At 34.8% G+C, this 13,378-nt stretch overlaps 1 protein-coding gene across 7 annotated transcripts; it reads left to right on the forward strand.

Annotated features, from left to right (window-relative positions):
* The first annotated feature begins 312 nt into the window (after window positions 1–312).
* LOC124434599 (cytosolic phospholipase A2-like) lies at window positions 313–13,015 on the forward strand. Of its 7 annotated transcripts, none has more exons than XM_046984484.1 (20): window positions 313–425; window positions 1,012–1,093; window positions 2,032–2,370; window positions 2,500–2,717; window positions 2,964–3,072; window positions 4,415–4,461; window positions 6,024–6,170; window positions 7,065–7,180; window positions 7,388–7,425; window positions 7,495–7,630; window positions 7,714–7,850; window positions 8,345–8,555; window positions 9,158–9,272; window positions 9,526–9,663; window positions 9,879–9,965; window positions 10,040–10,168; window positions 10,418–10,534; window positions 10,648–10,820; window positions 12,298–12,487; window positions 12,577–13,015. In XM_046984484.1, the coding sequence occupies exons 5-20, from the start codon at window positions 3,050–3,052 to the stop codon at window positions 12,792–12,794; spliced, it is 2,022 nt and encodes a 673-aa protein (XP_046840440.1). In that variant the 5' UTR covers window positions 313–425; window positions 1,012–1,093; window positions 2,032–2,370; window positions 2,500–2,717; window positions 2,964–3,049; the 3' UTR covers window positions 12,795–13,015. The 7 variants fall into 7 exon arrangements, with proteins under 7 accessions (XP_046840440.1, XP_046840439.1, XP_046840438.1 ...); XM_046984487.1 differs by adding an exon at window positions 4,664–4,781 and having other exon boundaries at window positions 314–425; window positions 2,032–2,717; window positions 2,964–4,282; XM_046984483.1 differs by having other exon boundaries at window positions 2,032–2,717.
* Window positions 13,016–13,378: the final 363 nt, after the last annotated feature.

Below are 13,378 nucleotides of genomic sequence, written 5' to 3' on the forward strand. Positions count from 1 at the left end.
TATGTCAACTTATATGTTGTTGCTATAGCAATCAAAAAATGCATCTTAATTTCCGTATGTTGGCTTTCAACCAAATCAGATCTCCGGAGCAGGAATTGTTGAAAGTATTGTCTGCGTATTAATTACAAATTTCGTCAATTTCAGATTTTCTTTGCTGCATCACTACGCTCAGTCTGATTTCGCAACAATAAAAAGATTTCGCTGCAAGGGCCAACGCTGCATCTCAATTTATTGCACAGTGTTTACATTTCCTACGTCACAGGAAACAGCAGGGATGGATTTTGCTGTAATTATTTGTGAATACGTGTCCCTTCTTTTAATATGCGGGCATAAATAGGTACTCGTCAGTCTCTGTGCGTATTTGAAGAAGCATTTAGCTGAACAGACAGAGGGTGATATACTGACCAAGGTGATTTATTTCAACGGTAAGTACTAAATGGACATGTTACACAGTTAAAGTGGTACATTCCATCATTGATTGAGATATGTGTTTTGGACATTTTCTTTACCAGTTTCAAGTATCATTTGAAATTATTGAAAATAAATTTAATACAGATCAGTCGCGCTGATCGTATTTGCATGTAATTTATCTTTTCTTTTATAGATTTTGTTTTAGACGGTTGGACAAAATGGATTTTATAGGTTATGAAAAATATAAAGTGAGCATTAGAGTGTTACAAATATTGTACTAGTACTTGGGCTTTTAACATATAATATTTATCATTTACCAGAATAAGTGCTCCACCCTACTTGCGTGATGACCCGGTATGCTCACTGCTTGCGTATGATTTTTACTCGAACTGAAACCAAAGAGTCTGAAGCGTCTTTACACTGCTTTTCTGTTTGAATTAAAAACATATTTCGACATATTTCGCTCGACCTTTACATTTGAAGTTGAAAACTATAAGCACTTGGTTGAAGATAACCATGCTCAATATAATACACATTTTCATAGGTGCTTTGGCAACGGGAAAATTGTGCCAAACTTACATTTATGACTTTATCTTTTAGATAATAAGTGAGACAGTTAATGTACTGGAGGTCACAGTCGTGAAGGCCGAAAATGTTACTGCTGGTGCATTTGCTGATGCGTGTAAGTACTAAACAATAAACAGACACTTTATCGTCGAGGGTTCATTTCTGTTCATTTGAAAATTACTGAACTACTGAAAGTATCTCTTTTATCTCTACCTCTACCTGTGTAGATACAATAAAAGAAACAAATTTTCAACTCTGTTCTTTGTAACTTGAACACGAAAACCTCAAATTCTAGTAAACTTTTCATCATATGTTTGTAAATGATGATCGTCCAGGTTAATAAAGTCCTGAGAAGGACAAAATGGATTTTAAACTTTTCATCATTACAAAATTTGACGATAACTTATTCAAGATCACGTTTCACTGCGCAGCATGATTGTCCTTTTGTTTGTGTAGCCCATGCTGGGTTGTTTTAGTATGATTGTTTTGCTTTCTGACATCAAAAGATCCAAAGCATATTTCGTTGCCAAGCAAAATTGCGAAGTTTGATTTCGGCGTCATAAGCAATTGCTGTGCTGGTTCATTTTAGTTCAAATTGTTCAGAATTCGGCTTATTGCATTCAATAACACACTTTAAAATTGCGCAGGCACAATTAACTGGAACAAAAATGCTCGATGTACATATATGCAAATGCAATCTTATTTTGAGACAATTTGCGCAGGATTGACGACATAACGTTGGCAATTTGCCCAGAATGGAAACCATTAACGCAGCAAAAGAAATATAAATTGCTAATTATGGACATAATTTAAGACTACAAAGGCCTCGCTTACAATATACCGGATTACTATCGTAGCAGGTCAAATTTTCTTTGTATTAAAAGGCAGCGAAAGTGTTCAATGTCAGAAACACAATCAAGGAGACTAAATCTATCAACTTAATAAGTTTTCACTCCGTACAGTTACCTCTTTAAAGCAAATGAAGGCAGGGGCGAACTGTTGAGAGGGTGGGGGTGTGACAACCCCCAATTGCTGAAAACAATGTTTTTGCAGGGCATATTGCCGTCAAGTGGCAGGGCAGTGTTCAGGAATTAGAAAAATTGCCATACCATCGAAAACAACTGAATGATTACTAAGTAGAAGTAACAAACCTTCATTTTTGACAAGTTGGGCTTCATTCTACAGTGCAATGTGTCTGTGAGATGTGTAAGATGAAGTAATTTGAAACACAGATACAGATTCCGCTGGATACAATGATTGCAAATGTAAAAAACATGCTAATGTTAATTTTTGCATTGTCGAAAGCCGGGAAGCGTGCTTCAATCCAATAATTTCATCAAATTCTATGCGGTTTTTGTATATTGGGCGAGAAAGGCTACTTTTCAATGGAAGGTTAGTTATATTTACCGAAGTTTGTAGGCCCACAATTACCGAAGGAAAGTTGTGAGTTCATTGTATACTGTCATAATTTTGATGTTTACTCAGATACATTTCTAATTTAATTAAAATTTCTCTTATGAGGGAGGCGCAACTAGAATTAAAGATGATAATGTTCAGTAGCCCCGCGCAAAAAAACGAAAACCTCAACGTACACGAATTTATAGACGAAAGGTTAAATGTAAAGATTGTGGTGCTGAAATGAATGCTGATTTTTGAAGCACAGTTCACATAAACACAATGGTATGGCAAAATCCCAAGATGTTGTAGAAGCATCACATACAACGCTTCATTTTTCTAAGGTTAGTAAAATGGAACTTACTTACATATGTACATGGTAAATAAAATGAAAATCTTCAGCATGCTTTATAGATCTCTTAGAACATTGCTGGTTAGTTCTTTATAAGTGCCATTCAATTGATGTGAAATAATTGATAATTCGTGTTGCACAAAACTTTGTTATTCTGATCTGTTGCAGCAGCAATTATCTCTGTTATTGTGAACGCCACACATACAATAAAGTTTCGATGTATTCTTATTTATTTTAGATCCTTCCAACTGCCCCTGTTACATGTGATAGCATTGATGAAATGCGTGAAGGAGAAGTTAAAAGTGCGAAACAAATTATTCTGCCATGATACTGATATATCACAAAAGGTTACATTCAAAAACTCTCCTGATTTGTAAAACTGTAATAGCACATTTGCACATAAACGAAACTACAGCATCAAGAGGGACTTCATCAAACAACTTAACACCTCGTAACGAATTGTATATAAAGTGAATAACAAATAATCTGTCAGTTGCCTGAAGATCGCTCTACTGCATGAAACTTCGAGTAGCGACAGCAAAAATTTGTCTAATTTATGTATACATAATTTAATAAATTACATTTCTTAAATTGTTGCTACTTGGGGAGTTGGGGTTTTATGCCAAAGCAATCTTCAGGCAATGTATCCTAATATTTGTGTTTTGGAAGAAGAAAATGATCTTGGGCTGTTGCTTGATCCCGGCGACTGTCCAAAACTGTTTACTGATCTTCGGAAGAAAATATAATTGAGAATGGCCCATACCAACCAAAGCTCAATAGTTACCCTGAGAACAGCAAAATTGCGCAACACAAATAACGTATGTTTTCATCAGTTTGGTGCAAAGAATATCCCCATTTAGAGTACAGTATAAAGGCGGACTATGCATCCTGTTTTGTTTGTGCTCTTTTCCCAAGTGGACCAGGAAGAAGAAAGCATCAGATGCCTAGGTTACTGGAGCTCGATTATGGGATAAGATGAGAAGCATGGGTGAAGATGAAAAAGGAAAGATGCAACAGCATTTCTCTTCCCAATCCCACAAAATTGCTTTGAGGGATTTGGCACATTTTTCCTGCAATATGAAAAACGTCGATGTAATGTTGGAAAAGAAGTTAGAGAGAAGTAAGAATACAAGAAGAAAACAATTTGCGAAACCAAGAAGCTATAAAGATCCTTTTCGACATATCCTTTTCGCAAGAACATTGGCACGACAACAGCTAGCTTTCAGAAAAGCTGATGAAAAGCACGAGGGAAACTTTATCCAAATTACAAATCTTGTTGCCAGGCATAACCCTAGACTTCAGACAAGAACATGAAACCTTATTCAGTAAAATACCTATGGCCTATTTCACAAAATGAATTTATTAGCCTTTTGACTGAAGATGGAAGGAATCGCATCGTAAAAGATATCGTTTCATCTGAAATGCACTCAGTCTTGGTCGACACGTCTCCTGACACTTCAATTGCGGACCGCCTCGTAGTGGCAGTGCGCTACGTTGATGAAAAGAACATGCCAAACGAGAGAATATTAGAGATGAAAGAAACAATGAATAAAACAGGTGAAGGCCAAGAAAAAGAGATTCTTGATTCCCATCACGATTACTATTTGTCACGATGGGTTAGTGTATCAGTCTTACGACTACACAGCTTCAATTCCTGGGACTTTTAATAGAGTTCAACAACATTTTCAGGAAGTGGTTGGACGCAACATTCCATACATCCCATGTCAAGGTCATAGGTATGTGTCAAATGCACAGTATTAAACATTACCGTACAAATTACTTAGGCATTAACTATATCTTTTTAAGTATTTTTAAGACTAGTCTCTGCGTTGAATAATTTTTCAATTTTATGTTTTTAGATCAAACACTATCTTGCTCTAAGGCCTCTACATTTGTTGAGATGTATAGCTTGCTCGAAGATCTGTATGTTTTTTTCAGCAGAAGTTGTAAACGAGATTCTATGTTGCAAGAACATATGGAAAAAATTGAAAATGCTCTTAAATTGCGCAATCTCTCAAAGACGAGATGGTTGTATAGAAGTGAATCAATTGAAGCGGTATGGAGATCTTTTAAAGCCATACGAAATGCCTTAGCGGACATAGCAAAAATTGACAACAACTCATTAACCAGAACCAAAGCAACCTCGCTCTGTAAGAAAATGGTCAAGTTTGAGTTTTTTTGCAGTTACGTTCATGAAGTTTATCATGAGAAAGACCAAATCCTGACAGTACAGAGAACCTAGTCTTCAACAAGGTTTACTAATAAACCACGCATGCAATAATAGAAATGATTATAATTTGCTAGCCATAATGATTTAAGGGGCTTTTGTGGGCAACGCCCTTTTACTGAGCAAATTTTCTACACCCAACCCCCCTCCCCCGCCCCCAACCACTTCGAGTCTAGTTACGCCCCTGAATAAAGGTGTCGTGATGAGCGAGTCAGGTATAGTGTGAACGCAGCCTAAGTATAGGTGCAATACCTAAAATATATCCGGGTTAAAATTTTTGTAAAGCGCATATTGAAGCCAAAATAGCCAATGCAAATTTGCACATTTGCTGGTTTGCAAATTAGCAGATGCTGATTAGCTGAATAGCAGATGCTATATTTGGTTGGGCAGTCCGTCAATTTTCAGTCTTGTAAAAATCTCATGTTCTATGTTCGGCATTAAAACAGTTGGGAGTCTTACTTTGTGTCTTTTCGATGCACACGATTGCACATTTTATAATCGTTCGTGTACAAACTCGTAGAGGCAGAGTAAAAATAAGAAATATAACCTTTTCTCTATGTATTTTGAACGTCATGACTGAAATGCATTTTTCTTCCACTACTACTGATTACTTGCATGTTTAATGAACTTCTGGTATGGTCTCTAAAGTACTGAATCATTAAATAATCAATCTTTCTAACAATATACATTTTCTTTTACATGAAAATAAGACCTCGCCATAAGCCAAGACAAAAGTTTAAAAATATTCAACATCTCTTCAAAATGTAAATCACAGTGACGTTTGTTCTTGCTTTTTGTTACAACCCTAAATAAAAGATTATTTTTAAAGTACTCGACGACATTTTCTAACTTTTATCATTTGCTTTGTGTTCATACACAGCGTCAGAGCGGTCGTGTTTTTACATCGAAATACAAAAACTTAACAGAGCATGAACTTCACATCAGTTACTTTTTCACTGAGATTTTTTCTACCCGAAATTGGGAACCACTGAATACACCTAATCAGTTCAACGTGCATTTAACTATGAGTGTGAGCAAAAATAAATTTATAATTTGAATTTTTTCATGTAGTTGATACACCAGATCCGTATGTGGTCTTAAGAGTTCGAACTAGTCCCAACATGAAGCAAAGAACTAAAACAAAGTCGAACACCAAAACTCCTGTCTGGAATGAGACATTCAAGTTTTACTTAAGCAATGATAAAGAAAACAAACTGGGTATGTACCAAGCTTTTAATGTACAAAAATGGGCAATATTTTGTTTTATACGGAAGTATAGTTTGTGGAAAGGCGATTGAAAGACTTAAGGAGAGGATGCAGAATATCTACAAGGGAGAAGACAAAGGAGATACTAGACGATTTCATTTGTAGAGGTCTGAGACAACACTTACCTCTTCAAAATGATTTGAAAATCATTTTTGTTACATTTTGCGCTTTTGAAAAAAAATTGTAGGTTTACTAACTTGATTGTTCATTTGAGTTTTTTCCTCTTGAACATCTTTGAAAGCTCCCTTAACAAAACTGTACAATGTGTTCTATCTACACTAACCTAACCAGGCCCCTTACTCGATTCTAAGTTCAATCATCGTAAAAACAAAAGATTTCTAAAGAAATGAATTAGGATATTTTGATTCTTTTGAAATCTTACGTAGCAGGATTAAAACCTGTAGACTGGATACGCAACTGTCTATGTTTATTGCTTCATCAATTTATGGTTATCACCTAATAAAAATTGCCTTGTTTACATTTTCATGCCGCCATGTTTTTGCATGAGTAAATTCACGTGTTCATGTGTAACATACTTGCACTCGCAGACGTGCTCTTAACTAGAATTTTCTTATGCTCTTAACAAGAATTTAAGAATTTTGACTAAAGAAAGAGAGGTGACTAGTCACCCTGTTCATACACCCCCAAATCCGCCCCCTGGATTTTAGGTGGGTTTTGTAAGCCTTACATTGCACACCCATTTTTCTGAGAATTAATGCAAATTGATGATACCTGAATCTAATCGTTGGCGCATAACTACATTTTCGACAACGAGATTTACGTTCCCAGCCATTATTTAAAAGCGATTTGCATTGAGTTTATTTGACGTTGATGAATTGTTTTCAGAAATTACAATAAACGAAGACGACTTTCTCTCCGACGATTTTATTGGTTCTAGAACCATTGAGCTGAATAAACTCCCTGTGAATCAAGAAATTTCAAGAACTGTAAGAATCAACGAGGTGGGAAAAAATGACAAACATTAGTTTTGAAAATCATATTTTTCTTTTAACATCATTTATTACCTGATCATTATCATCATTCCGGAGAAAATTGTGTCGAGTTATACCAAATTTAATGAAAATAAATAAAATTTCAAAAGCAAAAGTAACCTTTAAATGACTAGGTATGAATGAAGAACTATAAAAAATATTTGTGCTTGTTTATAGAAAACAAGTCTTGAACTAAAGTTGAATATCAAAACTGAGTAAGAGAATGACGTTCAATTTCTGACATTTATAAGCATCCAACAAACTCGACTGGCTGATCTTTTTAGTGTGAAAGAAGAACTAAGACTGAGTTATGATTTATGTGAGGAAGAAAAAGAATTTCTCAAAAAGAGGAATAAGTTAATACTGCAACACATGGTCGAAGTTCTTCGAGACAAATACGGTCCAAAAACAGAAAATGAGGTCTTCTATTTGCTTTATATTGAGACAATGTTATTTTTGTAAATGAACACAGAGTCTTTGTTTTCCGTATACCTCAATTTCAGGTACCTGTGGTTGCAATAATGGGATCAGGAGGTGGCTACAGGGCAGCATGTGGACTATCAGGAGTATTTAGTGCACTTCAAGAATCGCGTATTCTGGATTGTGCTACCTATGTAGCTGGGCTCTCTGGCTCATCATGGTATGTAACTATAATTTTTATAGCTAGGTTAATGAAGTGTCTTTAATATGATCTCAGACACATTGCAATAGTAAAATGATGAATGAAATATATGTTATTTACCGAGTCTGATATTCGGATGGAAAAATATTTTCTCGAGGTCTCTAAACAAGTTTTTGAGACCATCATTCTGATTAAATTTTCAGTCATTTTCAACAGAAGCGTCGAAAAAACAATCAAATTTTTACTGCTCATTTTGATGTAGAAAACTAAAAATGTCACAGTCAAAAATTGTCTGTTAATTCAAACAAAACAAAACAAAACTATATGGTAAAATATCGTAAAATTCCACCCGCTGCTCTAGGACTCCAGAGTCAGAGACAGTATTCTGCCTCCTGCTATATAGCCAATCAGATTGTGGGAAAGGCTAGCAATCTGCCGCTGCCGATTTGTGAAAAAATAATTTGATATTCGTTTATTTGTTTTAAACCGTAACCATGTTGTTAATATTTAAGGTACTTATCCACTCTGTATCACAAGCCCGCCTGGCCAACAGGCATCACTTGCAATAACATGGCCGATGAATTGCGAGAAAGATTTAACACAAGTCCATGGGAACATCTTCGTTTGAATTTTATTTCGCGCTTGAGAGCAAAAGAACGGCGGGGAAAAATCACCAAATTTGTGGACCTATTTGGATATTTTATTGGGGAAAGCTTACTTGATGTAAGAACTCGGTTTTGTTGATATTTGCAACATACGTTTTCGTCTCTTGAAAAAATCAGATGAGTAAACAAATTTAACGGAATTGTTCATTTCAGACTTCAAAATTGGTCTTATTCTTCATGCTGTTTTGCAACATTTCAATCAATAGAAAAAACGAATAAAATGTTTTAAGTTAAATGGAATTAAATGAAGATATGATCTTCGCACTTTGCTGGACAATTTAAGCAATTGTCTCATGAACCTGAAAAATTCAGGTGACTCAACAGGAAATGAACTCAAACATTCTTCATTTCACATTCTTAAAATGTTTTAAGGCCGAGTACAATTTACAATAGCTTATCATTCTATACATCTAACTTTCACTCTATTTACAGTAACTAAAGACTATGTATAGTCTTTAAAAAACCCTTTCTACAGTGGACAAATGATTATTTTAAAGATACGCACATAATACATTCTTATACCTTCTTGACGAACGTTTGCAGAGACTTAATTAGAACTGATTTGCGTTCCAATCGGATAGTTTCTGATATTTCAGCCATATCTGACACCATCTTTGTCACACGTTTGTAATTATTCGATAAGCATGATCCTTATTACAGAACGCTGACGCTAAACTAAGCGACCAATGCAATCGAGTTAAAGATGCGCATGCTCCGTTGCCTATCACGGCCGCTGTCCACGTTCGCCTGGATGAGCCAGCAAAAGAATTCAGTGGTAATATTTTCATTCAGCGTATCTTATTTAGTAACTATAATCATTTTTAAATATGACCTGACTACTGAACTATTTATAAGTGGAAAACATAGCTAAGAAGGTTGCCTTCCATACATAGGTAGTTCAGCGGACTTCACTGTTTGCAAATGTCAATACTAATTGGTATTATAAACACATTTATTTTTAAATTCCACTCACAGCGGTCATACAAAAAAACAAATAAAGTTTTTAATAGTGTTATTTTTCTGTCTAGAATGGGTTGAATTCACACCGTATGAGTACGGTTTTGCCAAATATGGTGTGTTCGGAAAGACAAAAGATTTTGGCGGGAAATTCTACAAAGGACGACTTGTAAAGAAATATAAAGAGCCACAACTGTCATATTTACAAGGTAGATAAGGCTACAAGAGATTAAACGGTGCGGTGTGGGAAGGGGTGATGGTTGCTACAAACTAATTTTCTCGCAGAGATCTTTAAAGAACCCAAAGTAAATTTTAGGCAAGTCAAATACAATTTTACATAGCAAAGATCAATCCGATGATTTCACCAAATGCTGAAAACCTTAGAATGATCTTATGGAAAACCATCTTGATATTTCATTTCCAGCTATTTGGGGAAGTGCATTCAGCATAATTTTAAACACATTAACTAATAAAGACGACAGAACAGATCGCGAAATTCAAAGCGAAATGGGTAAGTGTTAGAATACGTGCTATCTCTCTTAAGTGTTTCCGATATTTTTATTGCTTTTCATTTCTCTTTCATAGCCAAGCATGCTTTGAAGGAAGCAAAAAAATGCAAAACTGAAGCTGACGACAGCGATGAGGATGATGACGAAGACGAAAAAGAAAATAAAAGCGAAGATGGGCTGAAGTCACCTGAAGATATATACGAAAGTACGTCTTCAAATTTCATTTATTCAAATGAGCAAAAATCAACACTGCGTACGTATGATGAAATACCAAAATTAGGTCAAAAGCTATAAATCAAGGTTTTGCGTTCTTGATTCTGTTTTTTATTTCTTTACATACTCTATTATATCCTATAAGTCGTACATGATTCCATTAAAATGGTGTTTAAACTGTTTTTTGTGAAAGATGCTTTGTGCACATGACATCAAACGTCTTCCATGTTCATTTCTGAAGGTAATAAGTGGTGGTTATTGGAAGCCCTAAACCCATTTAACGTGATGTCTAGTCGTCGAGGAAAAGCTGCAGTGGTTTTTAATGCTTTACGGGGATTGGAATTCAAAAAAGAGCAAAGTAATGATAACTGTTTGCAAATAATTTTGTCATGTATAGAGTTACTTATGCAAACATTTGCTTAATTTTCACAATATGTATCAGTTGTTGATATTGATTATATCATTTGCCAGATGATACTTATAACAAAGTGACGGGATATCAAAAGACGATTTGCCTCGTCGACGCTGGTATTGCCTTTAACTCTCCATATCCAGTTTTGCTACGACCTGAGCGAAAAGTTGAAATAATTTTGTCGTTTGATTTTTCTCAACGAGACGGCGGAGATAAAGAAAAACCATTTTCTGTGAGTTGCAAATTTAATGAATCATCTACAGTAACAAATCCAACACTTAGCGCTCTCACTTTCGCACAAAAGTTTCATGTCGATATACGCTGAAGGAATAACCTCATAAAACTATCTAAAATACGGCTGCTTCATGCCCAAAGCGCTAATTATAGAATGTTTGTCTATAATTTGTCAAAAACAATGGACTTTTTTTTGACTCTATAAATATTTTTTTAAACAATTTGTAGGACAAATAAAAGCGATCGAGAATTTATTAATTTACAACGTTTCGATGCTTCTTGCAACATTTTGAAGTAATAAAACAGTAGTTGGAACCATTAATTCATATACTTAGAATGCATTTACTTATTCAATCAAAGTCCAATTTGTAATAAACTTAGTAGAGCCGAGCTCTAGAAAAAATAGTGAATTGAAAATAATAACACTGCTATGCTAGAATGTCTACAGCTAAAATATCTACAAACTAATAAAAAACAACTGAAAAACAATGATAAATTCAATGCTAATTGAATAAACAAACACATTGTAGAGCAGGCATTCGTAATTTCATTCTAAGCTTCTACGGCATTTTTTATAAATTGAAAAACTTTTTTCATCTTGATCTGAATTTCATAGTGTAATTTTCTCGTGTGTTTGCCAATTATCGTGTTTTTGTGTTCATCAATGCACTGGTGCAAATGTTCGCATGTATCTGTATCATACAGATGACTACACAGCCCACAACACATTGTTGAGTTATATGAGACGGTTTTAGTTCTTGGATTCTCACCATACTTATCAGTTTCTTACTTCGAAATACTGGTCGTAGCAATAGACCAATAATATAAAGATCAAAAAACATTAGACATGACACAAAGATAACTCAAATATCTTGGTATGACGGACTTTGATTTAATACATTGATGCGTCTTAACTATTATTTTATTTCTTGAATGTGATACATAATGCATCGAAGCATTGTAAATTAATAACTTCAGATCGCTTTTATTTGCGCATATTTGAGCTCTATATAAGTTGAAAAATTTTATAACAGCTACATGCATGTATATGTAACAACTCGTAAAACTGAAAAGTCTGCCAAGAGAAACAGGCTTTGTGTCCTCCTAATCATACTACTCAACGTGCCTGTATCAATATTTACAGGCGTACGGGAGCTATAATTTTTGGGGGGCAGTAAATATTTTCCCAGCTCACAAATAAGGTTGTGCTGAAGTTTCACCCGACTAACGTGAAAAATTTGCCCAACTCTTCAATGTATAAACTTTCTTGTGGGGGCTGCTCCACCTGCTTCACCGTCCTGTACGCCTATGTCAATATTTCTTTATTTAAGTTCTCTTGTTCGTAATAACTCGCGTTTGAAAAGGGTTCAGGAACAATAAAATGATTCTATACAGTGTCACTTTTTTCGAGGACATTGTGTAAAGAAGAGATCTTGAAAAATCAGCTCAAAGTCATGCTCACCATATCTTTGTAGGAACTTCTGAAAGCAGAAAAGTGGGCGAAGGAAAGTGGGTTGCTGTTTCCTCCTATAGAAGGAAACACATTGCTGGATAAACCTGAGATTCAAGAATGTTATGTATTTCAAGATGCTTCCAATTCAAAGTGTCCAGTTATTTTACATTTTCCAATCGTAAACAAGACATTTAGAGAGTTCAGCAAACCAGGTAAAAGCATATGTACGCTGAAGATATGAATTTAAAATTATTCTGTTTTCCTTTTATTCTCTTTGTTCACAATATCTCATGTATTGTAGGGGTACGTCGTGTGACAAAAGAGGAGAAGGACTTTGGTAACTTCCCAATATTTGACGACCCCAGTCAACCATATTCATCGTTCAAGTTTGAATACACCAAGGAAAATTTTGACCGACTTCATCAACTCATGAAGTATAACACTTTGGCAAACATGCAAACCATTACAGATGCCATTTCTGCCAGAGTTCAATTCAAAAGAAATAATACAAAAGAATAGGGAGAACTTTATACAACTTGCCAACTAAATTATAATTGTTGACTTAAGTTTCTAAATGCATTATCTTTGACTGTAAGAACCGTAGCATTAGCATAGACATAAAGTTTTTTGTTTTTTTTCTTCGGATCAATATACGCAATATTTCATTTAACGCAACTTAACATCTAAGTGTCAAGACAATATTACAATGATGACAACATTAAATGAATATGTATGGCAAATTTGTGATTGTTTGTAATCTGCGGCAGTGCTGCAATCTAAAAGGGCTTAATCCTAATGACTCGAAAATTGTTCTGTTTAGATTATATTTTCACTGAATATAATTATGAAAAATGACAGTGCACTTTTAAAACAGCCAATTATTCATGTCGCTGTTAATTCTCGAGACATAGTAATTTATGTAATGTACGCTTTACACAACTTGTAACGTCACATTGCATAGTGAAAATTTGAAAGAGCAGTTGTATTTGCTCAAATGAAATGAATGTTACTTCAACATAGCAGAGCTCCTTTCTTTGCAAAGAAGTAATACACTATCATTTTAAAAGTTCTGTTGAATGAAAATGATATGTAAATATTAAAAG

The sequence above is a fragment of the Xenia sp. Carnegie-2017 genome, unplaced genomic scaffold (genome assembly GCF_021976095.1).
Source record: "Xenia sp. Carnegie-2017 unplaced genomic scaffold, XeniaSp_v1 HiC_scaffold_14, whole genome shotgun sequence".
Classification (NCBI taxonomy): domain Eukaryota; kingdom Metazoa; phylum Cnidaria; class Anthozoa; order Malacalcyonacea; family Xeniidae; genus Xenia; species Xenia sp. Carnegie-2017.

Coding starts and splice junctions, on each gene's coding strand:
- LOC124434599 (XM_046984482.1), top strand. CDS start 630: ATGGATTTTATAGGTTATGAAAAATATAAA. Junction 1,094..6,023: donor TGGTGCATTTGCTGATGCGT/GTAAGTACTAAA, acceptor TTTTTCATGTAG/TTGATACACCAGATCCGTAT. Junction 9,966..10,039: donor CGAAATTCAAAGCGAAATGG/GTAAGTGTTAGA, acceptor TCTCTTTCATAG/CCAAGCATGCTTTGAAGGAA.